Here is a 22,935-nt window from a genome sequence, read left to right on the forward strand (position 1 = left end):
GGAAGGAAGGAAGGAAGGAAGGAAGGAAGGAAGGAAGGAAGGATTTTGTTACAAAAGAAAGAGCATTGATCTGAGAAGGGATTTGGGGTCTAAATCAAGCTCTTCCATTAACTAATTTTGTGATCTTAGGCATGTCACTTTATTTCTCCAGGTCTCCGTTTCCTCACTCATAAAATAAGAGTGTTGAATTTAATCCTCTCTAAGATTCATGCTAGTTCTAATGTTCTTTATTTATTTATTCCCTCACTCAATGAACAAACATTTATTAAATATATTTTATAGAAATGAAATAGCTCCTGCCCTCAAAGAACTTAAAATCTACTGAGGAAGAACATATATATATATATATATATATATATATGCCAAATATATACAAAGTAGATGAGGAAGGACTTATGTTAGAGGTGGCATTTGAGAAGAGTTTTGAAGGAAAATCAGGATTCTAAGAAGCAGAGATGAGTACGGAACATAGCAGGCCTAGGACTATTTTCTATGACATCCTAGATACTTATATCCTGTATTTTTATTTTGTTTGAAACCAAACCTGTGATTTCATTGGAAAAATGTCATGGAAAACTCATGTCAACTAGCATTTATTAAGTACCCACCATTTGCCAGAGACTGTGCTAAGCTCTGGAGATGAAAAGAAAGGCAAAAGAAGAGTCCCTGCTCTTAAAGTGCTCAAAGTCTAATGGAGGAAACGACATGCAAACAACTCTGTGCAAACAGGATATTCAGAGATAACCTCAGAGGGAAGACATATAACAACCATTGAGGAAACTCCCTTTATCCATGCTGATCAACGCCTGTACTGCAATATAATCTTAAGCAATGAGTCTTTCTCTGATTATCCATGAACCTTTTAAAATATTTTAATGACTGTATTTTAATTTAATTGATTTTCTCTATAATCCTATGTACTTTATTTTATACATTTAAAACCTTCTGAAGAGTTCATATGTTCACCAGAAAGGGGTCCATGATGCCAAATAAAAAAATTTAAAGCCCCTGTTTTAGAGAGCTGCCTGAGACAGTGAGAGATTAAATGACTTGCCCAGGATCACAAAGTCAATATGTATTAGAGGCAGTTCTTGTGTCCACATCTTTCTGATTTTCCACATCTCTAGCCACTTAGCCATGCTCTTACTTTCTCTGATCTTCTGAGTATCTGTAATAATAACTTGTATTTGTGTAGCTCTTTATGCTTTTCAAGATCCATACATCATGTCAAATTTCAGTTTCAACTTTAAATGGTAGATGGGACAAGGTTTATCCCCACTTGGTGCATGAGGAAACTGAGGCCTAGGAAAGAGAAGAGCTTCTCTCCAGGTCCCATACCAAGCTGTAGCAAAGTCAGCTCCTAATTCCCAGCGTAGGACTTCTAATACCATGCTGCTTCACCAATAGAAATTGAGAGAAAAAAACATAATTTTGATACAAAACACCCTCTTTGTTGTATTGGCAGAAAGCAAAAACAAATGTTATTCAGCATAGAGGACCCCTAGGTTTTGGAGGCAAAAGAAAAACACAGGGACTGTGCCCACCTAGCCCTTTTCTGACTCCCACTGAAGAAAAAGTGTATCTGTTTGTATCCTTCAACTTGAGGATTAACCAATGTTCTACATGAATACAAAGTTGATTGACTTCTGAACTGTTTTATACTTAATATAACCTTAATGAGAACTTGAGGATTAACCAGTGTTCTACATGAATACAAAGTTGATTGACTTCTGAACTGTTTTATACTTAATACAACCTTAATGAGAACAACCTTAATGGTTAAATAAAAAACTATCACCAGTAGTCAACCAATGAATTTTTGTTGAGCATCCTGAGTGAAAGTGCCCAGCAAGGCTCAGAGAAGATACAAAGTTGAATAAATCTGTCAAAGTCCATACCTTCCTTAGTCTACCCAGGTCTAGAAAGGAATCATGACTGTTTTTGTTTGTTTGTTTGTTTGTTTGTTTGTTTGTTTGTTTGTTTGTTTGTTTGTTTTAAAGAGCTGGGACTGCAGGGACCATCCAGTCCAACTTCCTTATTTTACAGATGAAGAACATGAGATTAGCTTTCTCAAGTTTACATAGTAATAAATGACAGCTGGAATTTGAACTCGTCCTCTTTCTCCCTTGTGCCATGCCACCTCAAAGATTAGACATATGTAATAGTTGCAATACAAAATAAAATGGAATAGTGCACTCAGAAAATGTATAAATAAGGTCCCATGAGGGTCCTTTGAAGGGAAAGTTTACTTCTAACCAAGATTTCCGTAGTACTTTAAGGTTTACAAAATGCTTTACAGATATCATCTCATTTGCTCTTTACAGCAAGCCTGTGAGGTTGGCACTATTATTATCCCCATTTTACAGATGAGGAAACTGAGGCAGGGGCCCACAGCTAGTAAATGTCTGAGGTCAGATTTCAAGTCAGGACTTGCAGACTTGAAGGCCAACAGTGGATCCAGTGTAAGCTCTCGCTGCTGTTTTCTCCCATCTCCCCCTCTCCTTGACTCTGCCTTCATCCATTCTCATCTAAGTATCTTTCACTGTCACCCAACACTCCAGCTGAAAAGGAGGATAAAACTCCTCTCCCTCTTAACCCCAAAGCATTTCATTCTCACAACAAATCTATTTATTCCTACCTGGTAGGAATAACAGCCCATCACTCTAACTCGAGTCCTTTATGAACTGCAGGGGCAAGGGACCTGTTTATTAACCAACCATGCCTCTCAAGGCTCCAGAGAACATTTTAATTGCTACACCAGGACCGGGCCTCCAGGCAGTTTTGGATGACAAGTTCTAACCAAGTTCTTTCAGGAAGGAAAAGTAGAAAGAATGAAACTATAAATGACAGATGAATGACTCACACAAAACTCAACTCTAATTGGCTGGATAGGTAGGTAGGTTTAATAAAAAATATTCCCTGCAAAATAATATTTCACCAGCCTCCTAAAAATTCAGGGGTCACTTGACCAATTTTTGTACCTGAAGGAAAAGCAGTCAAGATGCTCCTGCTCGTTGGGATGCTCTTTCTGCTACCCACCTGTGTGGCATAAAGAAACAAAAAGTCTCTGTTCCTCTGCTTACTCATTATTTGGGGTTTTTTTTTGTTGTTGTTGTTGTTTTGGAAAAAGAAAAGAGGAAACTTCTGATGAGGCTTATTATAACACCTGCCTTGAAACTCCTGGTCCCAGAAAGTTCCTCATCTGTAACTCATCTGTAAAATGAAACAAGAATATTCACCCCAGTGGGTGAATTCAACCTCGGTGGGTTACAGGAAGGTCAGATGAGAGGCATTCATTCATTCATTCAGCAAATGTTCATTTAAAACCTAGGATGTGCCAGCCTGGCCTTGGAGGCAAGAAGATCCACATTCAAGCCCTGCTTCTGCCATATGCCACTTGTGTAACCCTTAGCAAAGTCATTTAATTTCTTGGTGCCCCAGTCAATTCTCTAAGATTATATATATTGCGGAGCAGGTGTAGTTTGACATTGGTAGAGGATGTTCTGATGAAATCACTTTTCTAGTCCAGGGGACTGGTTAGGAAATACAAAGGAAACAGTCCCTTGCCCTCAGGGAACATACAATGTATTGGAGTAAGCAACTTATACACAAATAAGTAAATGCAAAATAATTTAGTAGGGAGGACACTAATGGGGAGATATGGGGATAGACCTCAGATAGGAAATGGTACTTGAGCTGATTTTTTTAAAGGAAGCAGAAATTCCAGGAAGCTGAGATGAAGAGAAAGGGCATTCTAGGCCTCTACAAAGGCCCAGAGCTCAGAGATGGACTATAGGTAGAGAGTAATTAGAGTGGCCGGTCATGGATATGAAAGTATTTTGAAAATCAAAGCACACTATGCAAATGTATTTATGAAAAGAGGGTAAAAAGTGCCTTTTGAGGTCTTTTTCTCCAAGCAGAACAAGGCCCCAAGTGTAATTCCATTTTCGTTGGACTCCCAATGAACTTCATTTAAAAAGTACAAGTTGAGAGGGTTTCGCTGAAGAAGGTGTTGTGATATGTAAATGGAGTGTTTTATATAATATATGGAGCTTTCAAAGCCTCTGAAAACATTCTACGAATGTCCCTGGTTGTATTAGCAGCATTTGGAATTAATAGGATGGGGGCCAAGGTCTCTGCCTGCGGCTGCTAAGTGGGTCTCCCAGGAGCCCCTCAGACTTTGGCTGTCCTTTCCCCCCTCAGCCCTCGCCTTGTAGAAGCTAACCTACTTAAGGAGTGCAGTTGAAAAGGGAATCTTTCCTCCTATCGTTATTATCTGTAGTGAGCCCACTGGGTACGTCGGGTTTCTTGCTCTCTTCTCTCTGGATCCATCTGCCCGCTGGCTGGAGCCCAGCCTTGACTCAGTCATTAGGTGACACTCTTGCTTTGATGCCTTTTCCTTAACCTTCTAAGAGGGTACTTAGTCACAACCTGTCTTTCAAAATCGGCAGGCCCCAGGGGTGCCAATTACTACTTTCTAGAGACCGAGAGCCTCTCCTGTTTAGCAGGTGTCCCTTGTTCTGACAAGCCTCCCATTTTGTTTTATTTTTTACCACCCTTTTCTCCTCTAAAGAACAGATCTTCTCATTGCCTTGCTGTAAAGTTTATTGATATGTATGCCTATGGGAACTAAAGTCCTGGTACTTCCAGGAGGGAATAGGTATTGGGCCAATATTTACAAGCACTGTCATAGAAAATAAAATGCCCTTTTCCAGGCCTCTTGGATTATTTTGTTAGGGTTTTTTTTAATTTCTTGTTTTAAACAGACATCTTTTGTTTAATTTGGGAAATCTTGGTAATTCTTTTCTTTTCAAACATATTTATATTTCATGGATTTGATTCATCTGTATTCCTTTTGTTTTTTCCAAAGTAGAATGAAATCTAATTTCTTTCTTTTCTTTTTGTTTTTAAACCCTTACCTTCTGTCTTATAATCAATACTAGGTATTGGTTTCAAGGCAGACGAGTGGTAAGGGCTAGGCAATGGGGGGGGGGGGGTAAGTGACTTGCCCAGGGTCACACATCTAGGAAGTGTCTGAGGCCTGTTTTGAACCCAGGACCTCCCATCTCTGGGCCTAGCTATCAATCCACTGAGCCTTCTAGCTGCCCACTTGCTAATTCTTTTCCATAATAATCAGGCCAAAAAATTCAACACACAAAATGTACATATTGGCTCTAGCTCTCACTCAGTAACTATTCCGTGGCCTTCCCTTACTTCTGATGCTTTCTACCCATACCAGAAAAACATAGGGATACCCAGAGCTTCCTCAGAATGAGGAATAGAAAAGAGAAGTAAAAGGTATCCCCAATTTTTAGCCCATTGCTTGATTTTTTTAAATTAAATTATTCCAATATCTTCCAGGTCCAATTCAGAAAGCATTTATTAAGTGCCCATTATATGCCAAGCACTTTTCCATAGGCTGAACAAAAATGGAGTAAATCTTGTCCCCAAAAATTAGATTTCGAGGGCAGCTGAGTGGCTCATTGGATTGAGAACCAGGCCCAGAGATGGGAAGTCCTGGGTTCAAAACAGGCCTCAGACACTTCCTAGATGTGTGATCCTGGGCAAGTCACTTAACCCCCATTGCCTAGCCCTTACCACTCGTCTGCCTTGAAACCAATACCTAGTATTGATTATAAGACAGAAGGTAAGGGTTTAAAAACAAAAAGAAAAGAAAGAAATTAGATTTCATTCTACTTTGGAAAAAAAACAGGAATACAGATGAATCAAATCCATGAAATATAAATATGAAGTCTCTGGTCAGGGTGGGAAGTTACAGAAAGCAGGAAGGAACAGGACACTACCAAGTGAAGGAAATTAGGAAAGGTTTCTAATAAGAGGTAGCACTCGTTTTGAGCCTTCAAGGGAACTAGGGATTCCAAAAGGTGCTGATGAGGAGAGAAAGCATTCCAGATACGGAGGATTGAGACAAGACAAGGAATCTTGAGTAAAATAGGCCTTAAAGTTTGGTACAAACATAGAATGAGTGTGAGTGATGAGAAAACAGCCAAAAAAGAAAGGTCAGAGTCAGATTATGAAAGAATTTAAGTGCCAAACAGAAAAATTTGGATCGAAGAGATTGGTAACCTACATATACAGCCATCTACATTGCCCAACCCCCTGTATTAATCATTACCTCAGGCCTGATGGTGCTGTTAATAAATCTTGCCAGGCTATGTTCTTATTAGGGCCAGAAAAAATACTGAGTTCTTCTGGTTCAAAATTCCCCACCTTTTTTCATATAAGATGTTTCCCCCATGGATGGGGGTATATTTTGCTTCTTTCCTGACTTTTAAAGCTTCCTGGTCCTTGGAATTTGGAATTTGGAAACTGGAATTGGAAACCAAATTCAGATTCCTTTTTCTTGCACAGCAACAAGCAGACTCCATACAAACAATGGAAAAAAAGAAAATTTCCAAACCAGATGGAGTTCAAACATGGGCTTTGTGTTCAATGGTGGAAGTGAGGACAAGAGGGCACCAGAATTCACCTAAAGCTCTTAGACATTTTGTGAATAGTAATTGAATTAAATTGCAAGTTCTTACCATGTAAACTTTCTCCAACAAATAGCAAGTTGACATGATACTGGAAGACTTTGAACTAGAGTCTCTCAACAGCATCAAAAATGCCAGAATTAAGTGGTTTGTGATCTAGGTAACTTGGAAGAGAAGGAGTGGTCATATTAGCAATAGTACTAATAGTAGTAGTAGTCTCTAGCTATGCCAGGAGAATAAAAAGGTATGTACTCTTTCCTATCCTACGCCAATTCGGATTGTAGGATCTTTGAGGATGTAGACTGCCTAGCTTGTTTGTTCTGGTGTCTCTAGGGCTTGGCACAGTTCCTGGTATATAGTGCTTATTTAGTAAGTTATCTGCCTTGATGAAGAGGATGATTTCCTTTTTCCACATACCACAGTCTGACTGTCAGACTGAGTAGCCTCTGAGCCATCCAGTTAGGCAACTACACGTGATTGGGAAGTTGTTCAAGGTGGTTTCATGGTGTGGCGAGAATATGTCCTGAGGAAGTGCTGGCCAGAACCTTGAGGCCCAATCCCCAAGAGTTTAGATATAGGGTACCTCAATGCTTAGTCTTTCAAAGGATCCTCCTATCAAATATACTGGAGTCTTTTTCCCTATGATAGTAACTAAACCTGTCCCTCAGAACAAAAGTGGAAAGAATATTATTGGCTAGATTATATTGGTAGCTATCTGAACATGACAAAACAAGTGGAATAGGCCAACTGACCTTAGGAAAAAGTAGAATATTGTGACTGCCAGCATGTGGAGCACCTAGAAAGTCTTATACTTCAAAATAATTTCTCCCACTAGCCTGCTAACACCTAAAATAGAAAACATCATGGTATATCATACTGGCAATGGATTTTGAGAATGCGAATTCAAATCTACCTCTGGTGCTTGCTTACTTTTTTGGACAATTCATTTTTATAAATCAGAAAACAAGCCCAGGGAGATTAAAGGAGCAGATTATAATAGATAACCTCTGAGGACCCTTCTAGCTCTAAATCTCAGATCCTCTCACCTAAAGCTCTTCAATGGTGCTCTATATTGCTATGGCTTATAAAAAAAGTCATCTGAAGGGTGCAGGTAGCTGTCTCAGTGGATTTAGAGCCAGACTTAATGATGGGAGGTCCTGGGCTCAAATCTGGCCACAGATATTTCCTAGCTATGTGACCCTGGGCAAATCATTTAACCTCCATTGCCTAGCCTTTACCACTCTTCTGTCCTGGAACTAATATACAGTATTGATTCTAAGACAGAAAGTAAGGGTTTAAAAAAATTATCTGAGATATCAGACAGGCAAGCTTTTGGGCTTTCAAGTTAAGTGAAAGCTTTATACTCAACAAGTCTTGTCCTTGAAAAACAATCTATCAGCAAGTCCATAGTCAGAATGTTTCCATCTCAGTAAAATCTACCAGAGATTATGCTCTTCTCGCATACATTTTAAGAATGTAGTATCTTCTCCATGCCTTGATAAGGAATCAAAAAGAAATTATATTAATCATAATCTTCCTCCCACCCCAGCTGCATGAACCTAACCCTCGAAAATATTTATCTTTTATTTATAATTATTTTGTATTTACTTATCATTATGTCTTGACTTCTCCAATAAAACATAAGTTCCTTGAGAATAGGTAGGGGTTGTTTCAATTTTGTCTTTATATTCCCAGTGCCTTACAGAGTGTGTGGCATGTAGGAAGTACTTAATAGATGTTCTCTGATTACTTAATACTTAATATTAATAATTACTAAACACTTAAATGTTCTTTGATTAATTGGTTATTGATTGGTAACAGGGAAATAATAACAGTAGTTAACATTTGTATATTGCTTTAAGGTTCACATAAAATACTTTATTTATATTTTCTTGTTTGACCTCCCAACAACCCTTTGTTTAAAGTGATTTTAACTCCATTTTATTGATAAGGAAACTCATAGTAAGAGAGATTATTTAACTTGCCCAACTTCACACAGTTATCATCTGAAATTTTTAGAAATCTAATTCATGAATCTATACAGTTTAAAATAAATATATGATATTTCCACAATGATTAAAGATTTGAAAATCACTTTACAAATTATTTTTTTCATTTTATCCTCATAATAACCCTAAGAGGTAGTTGCCATTATTATCTCCATATTACATAAGAAGAAACTAAGGTAGACAGAGATTAAATGGTCCAGAGGTCCCACAACTAGTAAGTGTCTAAGGCTAAATTTGAACTCAAGTCTTCTTATTCCCAGGAGCTGTGCTCTATCTTCTATGTAACCTAGCTTCCAAGTTTGAGTACTTATACTTTAATTGGTCCATAATCTTATCCACGTGAGCTCTGTCTTCCCGGATGTACCAATTCCTCCATGTCTTCTTATCTCATGAAATCTTGTTCATGTCTTTCCATAAATCTTGAGCAGAAAAACTGTGATCCTTTCAATATCTTTCAGGGTACAAGAATAAACTCAACAAATTACAAAATCTCCAACCCAGAAGGGTCTTCAGAGGCCATTTTGTCAAACTATAAATATTTGTTAGGAAGATGAGAAGACTATATCAAGTTAACTATTATAATACAAGGCCCCATGTGGCAAATATCGAGCCACAGCTACAACTCATCATGACCCTGGGAGGGAGAGGAAGGTATACGTGGGCCTGTCTTTTTTGAGTCGAGGGGGGCCTGAACTGTCTTGGTTTCCTCCCTTTCCCTCCATATAGGGGGCCAGCCTCTATATGGTTTGGGGGTCCTGAGTGGTGTTGGTGGCATAGGATTGTTAAGGCAGGAGAAAGAAAATGAGAACAACTAGACTAGTGGTTAGCCCAAGCTGTTCTGAACTCTGTGGGCTTTGGAGTTTATTATACACTGATTTCAAACAAAGAACACAAAGAAAGAGTCACAACTGTGAAGGAGTAACAGATCATACATAACCCATTAAAGTCTAAAGAGTAAAGGTATAAGTACCAAGACAATGGCCAAATTCCAACCATCAATTAGTAGGGGATAATTCTAGGAGCAGAAATATTTTATGGAGATGCTCACTAATTGAGTCCTGGATTATAGGCACCTGGTCAAATAAATTTCAGACTAAAGGCTCCAGTTTTTATCTAAGTATGCAGTCTTATCTAAGTAATGTTTGTTAGAGTTCAGGCTTCTTAATTATCAAGGAGAGGAATCATTAACTTAGAAGATGCTGGTCTGCTAAGGACTCAAAGCTTTTCAATAAGTCTATAATGTTTTTCCAATAAGAAAAGGTATGGATGGATCATAAGAGGTATCAAAAGAGGGGTCTCAGATTTTTATCTATTCTCTTATTGGCTTCCCACACCTTCAACTTGAGAACACAGAATGAAGACACAAATGTGCCCTGTCTGGAATCCAACATATCTGCAGGGAGCAAATGGGATGACAAAATGGGGCCCAACTCAGTGCCTACTTCTTGCCTAGGAATGTACCTTCTGAGCTGCTCCTCTGCCCTAAGGATGAGAGTTTTTGCCACAGCACTTAGCTCAATTTCCTGTACATAGTAGGTGCTTAATAAATGCTTTTTGATCATCTGACTGCCAGGATTACACAGTAGTGTTTTGGAGGGACAAATACTCCACCAGAAGACCTAGCTTCCAAAAGGGGAATGGACACTTCAGGGTAGTATTAGTGCTGGGGGAAAGGATAGTGGATTCCTCTCCCAGGAGGTTTCAAAGAAGCTGATGATCACTCATCAAGGATATTGCTTTGGGGAATCTTTTGGGGGTAAGAATCAGTCTAGATAGTCAATGTGGTCCTTTCCAACTTTGAAATTATTTGATCAAAAAAGTGGGAGTAGGCCTAAACCCTAGCACAGTTAAAAAAAAAGTAATTGTAGAACGAAGGAATATATTGTAGTAAAAATAGGCAACTGGTTTGGGAGCTTTGGGGTCAGAACAAGTCTAGAGAAAAGATTTTCATTCTCACATTCTGCACTTGCTTTTACCTACTGATGCCAAAACCCTTGTCAGGAAGCACATTTCCCTGCCATCCATTTACTTAAGACATTCTCTTTCATATGATTTTCTTTCAGGAAAAGGATGTGACTCCAGACCAAGGTCTCTTGACAAAGATGAAAGATGCTGCCTTGAAACTGGACACCTTGACACCACACAAAGTCACCAAACCTTCCTTTTCCACTGGCTCCTCCATCACCGATTTCTTCCTTGCACTGGCCATCTGCAACTCTGTCATGGTCTCCACAACCACAGAACCCAGGCAGCGGGTAAGGTGTCATGAGGGCATGTGGGAGGGTTTCAGAGAAGACCTGTCTAGAAGCAGGAGACATCGGTCTGGTCCTGGCTCTACTTTTAAGCTGTGTGGCCTAAACAAGTCACTTCTCCTAAGCTTAGTCAGGGATAAAATAAAAAGGTTTATCTGAGGCACCACAAAGAGGTCTGGACCTGGAGTCGTCAAGAAGATCTGAGTCCAAATCCTGCTCAGACATTTACTAGCTGTGTGACCCTGGGCAAGTCATTTAAATCTATTCACCTCACTTTCCTCAGCTGTAAACTGGGGATAATTTTAGCACCTATATTTTATATATACATAACATTTATTATGATGATATATTGTAATATATAAATATATTGTATATAAAATAATTATTTTATTTATATTATATGTGCATTTATTGTTTATAGTATATTATTTAATTATATTATATGTGCAATTAAGTTATTATGGGGATCAAATAAGGTATTATTTATAAAAGCACTCAGCACAATGCCTAGAATGTAGTAGGTGCTATATAAATGTTTATTCTCTTCCCTTCCTCTAAGTTCTCACATTCTCTGATTATGAAGCTTGGTAGTCTAGTAGACAGAGTACTGCACTTGGAGTCAGGAAGATCAGAGTTCAAGTCGTATGGCCCTGAATGAGTCAATTAACGTCTCCCAGAACAGACACCATTAGACTCATTTTAGAGACGAATTAACAGACTCAGAGAGGTAATATAACCTACTGGGTGTTAAGTAATGTTATAGAAAAAACACAACACATTTGTACTATAAATTATTTTTATAACTCTTCCAAGGGAGAGGCCATCTGCCCTGTGGGCACAAAGTCACAGAACATTAAAGCTTGGAGGAATTATAAAAACCAACTCTTCTATTTTCTTTTTTTTTTAACCCTTACATTCTGTCTTAGAACCTAGACCAAGTATCAGTTTCAAGGCAGAAGAGCAGTGAGGAGTAGGCATTTGGAGTTAAGTGCCTGGTCCAGGGTTACATAGTTAGGAAGTGTCTGAGGCCAGATTTGAACTCAGGTTCCTATCTCTAGGTCTGGTTCTCTGCACTGAGCCACCTAACTGCCTGAGTTCCTTTATTTTCTAGCCAACAAAATTGAGGTTAGGAGACAAAAAGTGACTTGTCCAGGTTGCATGATAGTCATGCTCTCAGTTTATCCAGCAAGAGATCTGGAGAATATAATTATAGGTAAAAATAAGCTCTAAATAACAAAGAGTGCAGCAGAATTAGAACTTGGAGGAAAAAGACCTTTTTAATCAGCCTCATTATTCCATCTGCTGTGGGTGACGGTGTTATTTCCCCCCAAAATGTAACATTCTGCTTTTGCTCTTCATGTCAAGGTCACCATCCCACCGCAGATAAAGTCCCTGGGAACATCCCTAGAGAAGATTCACCAGCTGTTCCAGAGGCTCAAACTCTCCAGTCTCAGCCAGTCCTTCTCTTCCTCGGCTCCTTCGGACCTTGGGGAAAGCCTGGGGCCAAACCCCACCACTGAAGATTTGGATGAGCAAGATGACCTGTCCACTCAGAGCTGTGGAGATTCCACAGATGTGGGCTACCAGAGCGGCTCCCGGGAAGACGTCCCAGCCAAGCAAGACCCCTTGGGGGCTGGAAGCCCCTCCTTGGAAGACGTGCTGGACGCAGTGATACCGGAGCCAGAATTCTGCTACGAGGCCGAGAGCCCCGATGAGGCTGCCCTCGTGCATGCTGCCAGGGCCTACAACTTCACCCTGGTGTCCAGGACTCCTGAGCAAGTGACCGTGCGCCTGCCGCAGGGGACGCTTCTCACCTTTGACCTCTTGTACACCCTGGGTTTTGACTCAGTTAGGAAGAGGATGTCAGTGATTGTAAGACACCCCTTGACTGGCGAGATCATTGTCTATACTAAGGGAGCTGACTCGGTCATAATGGACCTGCTGGAAGACCCTGCCAAAGGTAACTTAATGACCAGTGTAAGCTCCTATGCGGATCTCAAAGTACTAAAGAGAAACGTTGGACTAATCTGAAGTTCAGAATGAACCACATGCAACAGATAGCCCAACAGAGAGTATGAGTATTATTATCCTCATTTTACAGATGAGGAAACTGAGGCTCAATGATGTGAAATAGACTGACCACAGATAGTAAGTATCAGAGCCAGCATTTGAACCCTAAGTCTGCCAACACTAAGTTTAGGGTTCTTTCCATTATGGCACATTGTCTCTCTGTTAGAAGGCAGAGATGACAGAAATGAAAGAGACTTTGGAGATCATGAAATCTTATTCCTTCATTCGGGGCCCAGATTCAGGGAATTGCTGAAAGGACACAAAGGTAGTTAGCAAAAGAGTCAGAATCTTGGCTTCCTAAGCCCACCATATCATGCTGTCAGGGTGCTAATCCTCACCCTGAAAATCTTTGGCTTTTCCCTTTTCTCAGACCTTCATCTCCTCACCAATAAAACAGAAATAATCCCCTTCTCATTTCTTCCCAAATTCCCTCAAAAAGAGGAATAAACTCTCTCGAAACAACAAAGTACTTCCAAGTCCCTTGGTAGTAGAGGCTAATGTGAGACAGCATTAATTATGATGCAACCACTGTCTTGATTACTAACAAGAAGACAGCTATGGGACTGATTTTCTCCTAAGACAGCAGATTCCAGACAAGATTTAGAATTATTGAGGCAGCCCCATTTTCTCTGCAGAGCAAACTGTGACCAGGGACAAATGATCAGGATGAGTGAGGAGTGAATGTTAGTGCTTAAACCTTTGCTTAAAACAATTGGCAAGTTTAATCCATGCTACCACATTAAAAAGGCAGCCAGCATCCAGGAGAGGTGAGGACCTAAGAGGACGTGACTTCTAGGACTTCGTGATGGTTCAGAGATGTAAGACTTTCCAGAGAGCAGGAAGCTAAAGGAATTATTTCCCTTGGAGAGGTTTGCAAGGATCCTTACCAAGTCTGAGTTGGGGAGGTGAGACATTTCCCAAAATTTGCAGTTGACCGTGTATTGGGAATCACTGTTTGACAGCAGAAGACCCTGTTGCAGAAAAGAAGTTGAGAAAAATCAGAGCCAAGACCCAGAAACACCTCGACTGGTATGCAAGAGACGGGCTACGAACACTCTGCATTGCCAAGAAGGTAAAGAGAACATTTCTGCTCGTTGCTCTCATACAGTTACACAATAGTATAAAACTAGGTGACCTTGGGTGATCCTTCAGCTGTTCTTTATTTGTGGAGATCAGAGAGCACTGAGACAATTTTCCCTTGATGATTTCAGTCCTTTGAAACCCCTCTTCCCTTTGCTTTACTCAGATCCTTCCTGTCATTCAAGGCCTAACTTAAGTCCCAAGGACCTATGACTTTAATTTCTGTATCCTCCACAGTGCTGAGCTCTGTGTTAAAGACTCAATAAGCACTCAAAATGTACTTATCGATTAACTGAATAAATAATTGGTAGAGAAGTCATTTTTAGATCTAATGACTTCAAACAACAACCTATGAAGATGAATGAGTGTTAAAGAATCATCCTTGGTACTCTGCTCGCAGAATAGACACCTTAGTTCCCCAGCTGCTTGGAACCAGAATTAATTAATTGAACATTTCATTATTCATTCATCCACCAAATATTCATTAAACTTCTTTTCTCTGTGCCAGATGCTAAAGCAACAAAGTTAAATAAGGCATTACCCCTGTCCTTGAAAAGCTTATGGCCTAATCAGGACAGGGAATGGGGGGAAAAGAACAAAACAAACACACAAAGTTAAATGTGTTGTGGTTCAACAACAGTTATTCATTTATCCTTCAGTCATATTTGGCTCTTTGTGACCCTATTTGTGGTTTTCTTGGCAGAGATACTGGAGCGGTTCACCATTTCCTTCTCCAGCTTGTTTTACAGATGAGGAAACTGAGGCAAATAGGGTTAAATGACTTGCCCAAGATCACACAGCTAGTAAGTGTGTGAGGCCAGAATCAAACTCAGGAAATGAGTCTTCCTGACTCCAGGCCCAATATTCTATCAACTGTGCCACCCAGCTGCCTACGACTGAATATGGCAGGTGTTAAATAAAGGGTACAAAGTTAGATAATAATTTTGAGGAGGAAGAGGTTGTCTGAGGGGGTAAAAATCAACAGTTAACAAGAATTTTTTAAGATTTTACTATGTTCAAAGACTGTGTGCTAAGTGCTAGGGATACAAAGACAGGAGTAAAATGTCCCTGCCCTCAATTAGCTTACATTCTAATGGGGGACACAACAAGCAAACTATGTACATAGATGATATACACAGGGTAAATTGCAGATGAGCCCAGAGGGCAGCAGAATAGACCAGGAAAGTCGTCTTGTCCCTATCAGGACCTGGAGGTCAGACAAACCTCCATCTGACTTTGCAGCTTACCTGTGAGTGTAGGAGGTCATAGCACAGTCTAGCCCAGTTCAGGGTTTGTGACAACAGAACGAAGTCTGGAAATAACTTCCTTCTCTGCCCGGTAGGTCTTAAATGAAGAGGACTTCCAGAGGTGGGCCAATTTCCGACAGGAGGCTGAAGCATCCCTTGACAACCAGGATGAGCTCCTAATGGAGACAGCTCAGCATCTAGAGACTCAACTCACCTTACTGGGTAACTAAAAATAAGTCATTATCGGATGAGAAAAGAGAAATATTGTGGTTGTAAAAAGAGTTCTTGGCTCTGATAGCAACAAGACTTTAAATAGATATAAATTGAAAACTCATTCCCAGGAGACCTTTGCAAATCTTTGGCACAAATGAAATACCTCAAATACCAATCCAAGCTCTGCTCATTTTGCTTTCTGAGGAATTCCCTTTGGGAATATTATATAATACATGTAGCCAGGCTACCTTGGATCCTGTCCACCTCTCCCTCAAAGCTCAATCTATTCCCTATCTTGGACAGAGTCTCTCTGGACTCATAGAATAATAGAAAGTTTATGCTAGGAAAGACCTTAGAAAATAGAATGTCAGAGCTTGGAGGGACTTCATAGCCTAAAAGATCAGAGCTGGGAAGGACCTTAGAACACAGAATGCAAAAGCTGGGAGGGACTTTAAAACAAAATGTCAAAGCAGGGAATGTAGAAACCATGTAATCCAACTGTCTTATTTCACAAATGAGGACCCTGGAGCCCAAAGAAATTAATTGATTTCCCCTAATATGCATAATTTTAATTCTGTCAATTCAGAATTAATGTTCTGATTGTTATAATGTTAATTCATTCAAGAAACACTTTTTTTTTAAAGTGCTTACTAGGTTCCAGGCATCAGGCAGGCAATAAGAGGCAAAAGAAAAGACAAGTCTTACCCTGAAGGAGCTTGCTGTCTAATGGGACAAATATATTCAAAGCAAGCAATTGGATAGGATAAACATCTTGCCTGCCCCCATTCCTAATTGGTTACCAAATCCCTTTGATTTTTTACCTTCATAATATTTCTTGTATATGCCTTCTCCTCTCCACAGATGCTACCACTATCCTGGTCCGGGCACACCTCATAGACTATATAAACAGTTCCCTGGTTGGTGTCCTTATCTCTCTCCACTCAGCTACAAAATTTTCTTCCTAATGCACAGATCTAACCATGTCACTTCTCTGTTCCATCAATTCCAGGGACTCCCTGTTGCCTCCAAGATCCATTATAAAATCCTCCATTTGGCATCTAAATCCATTATCAACCTAGCCTCTTCCTATCTTTCCCTACCACCCCTCTATGTATTCTGTAATCTAGTGACTCAGTCAGGATCCTGTCTGGTATTCACAGAAAATATTCGATCTGCAGCTTGGGATCATCTTCACTGGCTGTTCCTTCATGTCTGGAAATCTATCCATCCTCTATCCTATCTCTACCTCCTGACTTCCCTGGGTTCTTTCAAGCTTCAGCCAAAGTCCCACTTTCTATGAGAAACTTTTCCCAGGTCTCCTTAACAGCCTTCCCTCCTTATTTCCATCCCTCTGAGATTATCCCCAATTTACCCTGTATTCATCATGTTTGTACCTAGCTGTCTGAAAGTTCCCTCCTCCTTTGAACTCTTTGAGAGTGGGAATTTTTTTAAACTTTATTTGTATTCCAGTAGTTAGCATAGTGCCTCACACATAGAAGGCACTCAATAAATATTTTTTGACTTGCCTCAAGGGTGCCAGATTTAGAGGATGCCCTGATACCACTTCATGTCCTTCAGCTACTCAGAAATAATAGAGCTTAGTACCTACTTAAGAAGAATAAAATTAATTAAAATAAGAAGCTAGCAGATGGCACATTGGCATGAATTCTTTCCCCTACCCTACCCTGGAGAAGCCTCCCCAGAAGCACACTTGCACTCTGGTCCTGGAGTCTCTTTTCCTGCCCAGTCCCACACCTCCCAGTGAGAGAGCCTTTTGTGCTACTTGCCCTGGGCACAATGCCTACTTATGGCTCTGCTCTGATGGCACCTTTCATAGCACCAGACCTTATATCCCTTTCAATAATATTTCCCCATTTTTCAGGACTGGACTCTGGAATAGTTAAGAGGGGTTGTTTTCTAGGCCAACTGGTGAGAAGTTCCCATAAACTAGGACTGAGAGAGGGATAATACAGCTTGTCAGAATCTGGCAAATAATCTAGCTATGAAAGCTCTTTCAGTCTCCCTGGTGAAAAAGTTTCATTTTCTTCTTCACACAAATAAATGTCCTTCTCCCTTCTACCCCCCACGTCCTCCACCTTCCTCCTACTTTAATCTTTATCATCTTCAAAGTCTTACTCCTTCTGCCTGATCCCTGGAGGAAAAGATGAGGCAAGAACCGTAATTTTTCACACAGTTGTTTACTTCTGCATTTGGGCCGGCTATCCAAAGCAAACACATTTCCTCAAAGAAATCATTTTTTCCTCCCTCAAGGTAGCTGGAAGAGGACTGAGGCTGGGAAAAGGTTTCCACTTGTCACTGAGAGACTCTCACTCCATTAAATAGCCACACTGTAAAACTGCATTCTTCTGCTCTTATTGCATTCATGTAAGGTCCTGCAACAGGAAATTATCTGTTCAGCATGCTCCTAGCATCACTCCTTTGCCAACGAGTTGTCATTTTGGATTATTAAATAGAATGAAATGCTCCGCTTGGGCAGTGAGTGAAATGAGTAGCCAAGCCTTTGGTCTAAAAAAGAAAAGCCTCAATTTAAATGCAGATTTTGTTTGTTTGATCACTGAATCATTTAGCCACTGTTCAAAATTCTGTTGTATGTTCAGGGAAGATGGAAACTGAGCTTAAGCTTAATACGAAGAATATAAGGAATCTGCCTACCTAATTAGTATCCCCCTTCCAGCCACATTATCTACCACCTAAATGCAGCATCAGTTCTGCTTTAGGTCTTCATTTTAAGAGGGCAGATTTCAACAGGATGATTATGCTTAAGGAATTAAAGTCCTGGCTCTCATCCCCAATAGGTGACCTAGCCTTTCTCTTCTCTTCCCCAGGAGCAACCGGGATTGAAGATCGACTGCAAGAAGGAGTGCCAGATACCATTGCTGCATTGCGAGAGGCAGGGGTCCAAATCTGGGTCTTGACAGGAGACAAGCAGGAAACGGCCGTCAATATTGCACATTCCTGTAAACTTCTGGAGCAGAGAGACATGGTCTATACCATTAATACAGAGAGTCAGGTGCGTCTAGACCAGGAACCTAGTTTCTAAGTCCAGAGTCCACCTTAGAAAAGAGAATAGGCACTACGGTGGGATTTGAGGGACAGCAAAAAGGATGCTCCTAACTCCCAAATTCCTACAAGAGAAAATTTAAAATAGAAAAGTTATTAAAACAAAGAATGTCCAGACTTGAAAAGGCCTTAGAGAACGGAATATCAAAGTTGGAAGGGACCTTAGCACCAGAATGTCAAAGATGAAAAGGACCAGAGAGACCTTAGAGTTCAAGACTCACTGTTTGTAGATGGAGACCAACACAGCTTAAAAATAGGAAATGACCTTCCCAAGGTCATTAAAACCTCAAGTTAGTGGTACAGACAGGACAAGAATTCCAATTTCCTGATTCCCTTACCAATGCTCTTTTCATTATATAATCTTCCAGCTTTCTTTTTTCTTTGTTCTTGAAATGCCAGGGTTACCAAATTCCATGAGATAAAGCACTTTAGACCCTTGTTAAAATATAAATATATGTGCTTGGGCAGCACATATACTCAAATGTAAATGGAGGAGGAGGAAAATTAATTATCTCCCATTAATTCAACTCAAATTATTTTCTCAAATTAGTTCGAGGAAAGATGAGACCTAGGAGAACAGAACCCAGAATGAATAAGTTTTGATGGAAAGGGGAAAGCAAAATGAGATAAAATACTGACAGAGGGCTGGTCCTGGGCAGCCAGTCTGCAGCAAGAGGACATTGGCACCTGGAAAATGATAGAGTAGAAAGAGCACTGAATTGGAAGCCAAGGGACCTGGGTTTGAACCCAACCTCTTCTATTTTCTGTTTGTGTGACTTCAGGCAAGTTATTTAACTTCTCTGAACCCTAATTTCCTTTAAAACCTATAAACTATGGAAATTGGACTGGACAGATGCCAAGATTCCTTGCAGGTCTAAATTCTATGATACCACAAGTAGATGCTCAAAGGGAAAAATAAAAGGGTAATAGTTTTGGGTGGTGGATGGGAAGGTGCTGGGAATAAGTAAGAACCACTCACAATTTGGTCTATGGCTAGATTGGGGAGATGATCTATTTGGTTTTCATTCTACTAAGAAACTGCTGAATAACAAGCACAGAAAATTTACTGCAAGAGAAAGGTCTAAGTCCCACCCCCAACCAACATGGAATAGTCATTTGTATTCCCATCAGATGCATAGATTATTATATGATTAGATTAAACCACAATGAAGTTTCCAAATGAAAATAATCTCAGAAAATCTTTGATTTTAATATTATGCTTATGAAAGAAAGTAATTTGCAGCTTGCTTAAGTGCTTGATCCTGTAATAGTGTTGATGTTTGCCTTCTCTGCTTGAAATGGAAATTTCATTTGCAATGATAATTTCCCTCCAGGTGATACCTGGAGGAGGAGGAGGAGGACATCTTTTAAAAATGTGAGTCAACCTCAGGGGAAAAAAAGTGGGGGTAGTGGAGAGAGCTGGTGTCAGGTCTGTTAAACTCAAAATGTTTTCCCAGAAAACCTAGAATGTTTTTGGATTCGTCTTTCTCAAAGAAAATTGTCACTGAGCTCACCCACATCCAGGTCAGTCATGTAGAATCTACTGAGACCATCCAGTACTCTCCAAGGTGTTCTCTGAGAAATAATAATATTAATGACAGCAGAAGCAGTAATAGTAATGGCTAAAATGGAAGTAGTGCTTTAATATTTGCTCTTTACATGTTGTCTTGGTTGATCCTTTCAATAATACTATGAGGCAGGTATTATTATTGTGCCCATTTTATAGATGGGGAAACAAGCCAAGAATGGTTAAGTGACTTGCCTGTAGTCATATAGTGTCTGAGGCAGTATTCAAGCTCAATTCTACCTATGTTTATTATTCATTCAAAAAATGATTATTAAACAAAGGACTGGACTTGACACTTCAAGAAACAGAGACCATCTAATATTTTCCATAACAGCAGTGATACTGGAAGCAGGAAATCAGAATTTGGGTCAGTCCTTCAACAAGAACTTATTAATCATTTCCTGTGTTTCAGGCCCTTAGCACAGTGGGGAGGCAAAGAAAGGAGAACACAATAACATACTTTTATCTCAAGGAGTTCACAGTCCAATGGGGGAGATGACATTCAAACAATGATATATAAACAAGATGTGTTGTTCAATCGTTTGTTTTTTTTCAATTGTGTTACTCTTCATGACCCTATTTGGGGTTTTCTTGACAAAGACACTGGAGGGCTTTGCCATTTCTTCCTCTGGCAGCTCATTTTAAAATTGAGGAAACTGAGGCAAATGGAGTTAAGCAACTTGCCCAGGTTCACCCAGCTAATAAATATCTAAGGCCATATTGGAACTCAAATGAGTTCTTCTTGACTCCAGGCCCAGCACTCTATCCTCTGTGATACCTAACTGCCCCATAAAGAAGATTTAGAGAGATTAAATGGAAGATAACCTTAGAAAGAAATGACTAACAGCAGGTAAGACTGGGAGAAACCTCCTGAAGAATATGGGATTTGAGCTGAGCTCTGAAGGAAGTCAGGGAACAGAAATGTCAGGAGCAAGGAGGAAGAAGAGCAAATGTTTGAGGTCAGAAGATGGAATATTGTGGGCAAGAAATAGCATATAAGCCCAGTAAAGCTTGTATTCCATTAGAGGAAATAATATGATTACACAAAAATAAATAGAAAATATGATCAAAGCAAACATAAATTCATTTGGAGCCTCCAAGAAAGATAGGGTATACACTGGAGTCCAGCTTTGTCTCAGGGCTCACAGAGTTAGCTTTGAGAAGTAATGACCTAGGCAAACCAAGGATGATGCCACGAGCTCCCCTGGCGAGTCATCGGGAATCAAAAAATAGGGGCTGTTTCAAGTGACTCCTACCCACTGGTACAGCCCACTCACATACCTTGCATGAGATGACAACAAAAATGACAGATGAGAAATGAATCATTAGTCCTCCAGAATGTTGACAGTGAGGCTGAAGAAGTGGATATTTCTAGGTCGTGCTGAAAACAGTAATACTAAGCAACCACAACGTGCTGGTGCCTATCCTTGCATGTGTGGGGAAATAACTCAAAAATTATAGGCCGCCATCGCTGCCTTTGAAAAGTTTTGAATCCAGGTAACAACTGCAAGACACCTTATGTGCCTGCATATGAATAAACAAAGAGATATAACAGATTAAGGAATTAGCAAGACCTGGATTCAGATCCAGTCTCTGATTGGGTAACTTCTCAGTGCCCTCAGCGAGTCTCTAAAACTATAATTTACAGATGGGATGCAATTTGCTACTCTGAATCAGCTGAGGGATTTTCATACCAGTGAAATCCAAGGTGTGGAAAGACATAAAAATATTCTACTACCTGTATGATCCTGAAAAAAGCTACTTTCTCTGCGCTTCAGTGTCCTCCTTTTATAAAATGAGAAGTTGGACCAGTTGACTTCCAACTGCTCTTTCAAGTCTAATATTCTGCAGTTCTATAGTAAGAAGAGTCCCATTCCTGCTAAAAATTGTTCAAAGGGAAATAATTCAATCAACAGATTGCATCAGGAATGATGGGTTCATGGAACACTAAACGTTTTGCTGTACACTTATGATCCCACCTTGTATCATTTAAGTTACACTTTGCAGAGTTGTGAGCCTCTAGATATGTATATTATGGGATTTAATTATCAAAAAGACAAACATGTAATTATAATACAATGCAGGCAAGAGACAAAACAAACTATCTGAATCTTTAATTTACCCAGATCATTTATCTCCCTGAAAAAGAGTTTTATATGTAATCAGCTAAACCTTCTAACTTTAAGTACCCCAAAAATGGAAGGATCTCTCTCTGTCTTTGTCTGTCTGTCTGTCTGTCTGTCTGTCTCTCTCTCTCTCTCTCTCTTTCTCTCCTTCCTTCTGGACTATTTGTAATTTTTCACATTCAGTTCATGCCCAGACCTGACTAAAATGATTGTAGGGTGATAAAGCATTTCTCAGTGTTTCAACATTTTCTCAGTGCTGATGTGCATGGCAGACCAATGGAAAAGATTTAGCAATCTGACACTGGGGCTAGAGTGCTAGAAGTAGAATCAGGAAGACCGGCCTCTAAATCTTACTAACTGGTATGACCATGGACAAGCCACTTAGTTTTTCTGGGTCTTAGTTTCATTATCTATAAAATGGGCACTAATACCTCCAGTGTCTAAATCATGATGTTGTTATAAAGAGCAAATTGTATTATTTATGTAAATTTTCAAACTTTGTAGTTTTACATAAATACCATGATTATTGTAAACATGCTTTTGGAGAAAGCATGAGGTGATACAAATGTCTAGTAGGATAGTAAACTCAAAGCTAACAGAACTGAGTTCTAGGGCCCACTCTATGACATACTCATAATGTGAATGTGACCAAGTCACTTAATTATTTCAACATCTCTGTTTTCTCTTAAAGTTTCATGGACACTAATAGCTATCCAAGACATATAGGTAAAGAACTTGACTATTAACAATAATAGAAGGAAGGAAAGAAGAAAGGAAGGAAAAAGGAAGGGAGGAA

General features: G+C 39.8%; 1 protein-coding gene across 1 annotated transcript in view; it reads left to right on the forward strand.

Annotated features, from left to right (window-relative positions):
- The window catches only part of ATP10B (ATPase phospholipid transporting 10B (putative)), a 158,731-nt gene that overhangs the window by 100,679 nt on the left and 35,117 nt on the right, over positions 1 to 22,935 (forward strand). Inside the window, exons 10-14 of the mRNA XM_044659845.1 lie at positions 10,567 to 10,758; positions 12,121 to 12,715; positions 13,788 to 13,897; positions 15,248 to 15,374; positions 18,212 to 18,396. Coding sequence (XP_044515780.1) covers positions 10,567 to 10,758; positions 12,121 to 12,715; positions 13,788 to 13,897; positions 15,248 to 15,374; positions 18,212 to 18,396 — 1,209 coding nt within the window. The remainder of the gene's footprint in view (positions 1 to 10,566; positions 10,759 to 12,120; positions 12,716 to 13,787; positions 13,898 to 15,247; positions 15,375 to 18,211; positions 18,397 to 22,935) is intronic.

Source organism: Gracilinanus agilis, chromosome 2 (assembly GCF_016433145.1).
Source record: "Gracilinanus agilis isolate LMUSP501 chromosome 2, AgileGrace, whole genome shotgun sequence".
NCBI classification, from domain to species: domain Eukaryota; kingdom Metazoa; phylum Chordata; class Mammalia; order Didelphimorphia; family Didelphidae; genus Gracilinanus; species Gracilinanus agilis.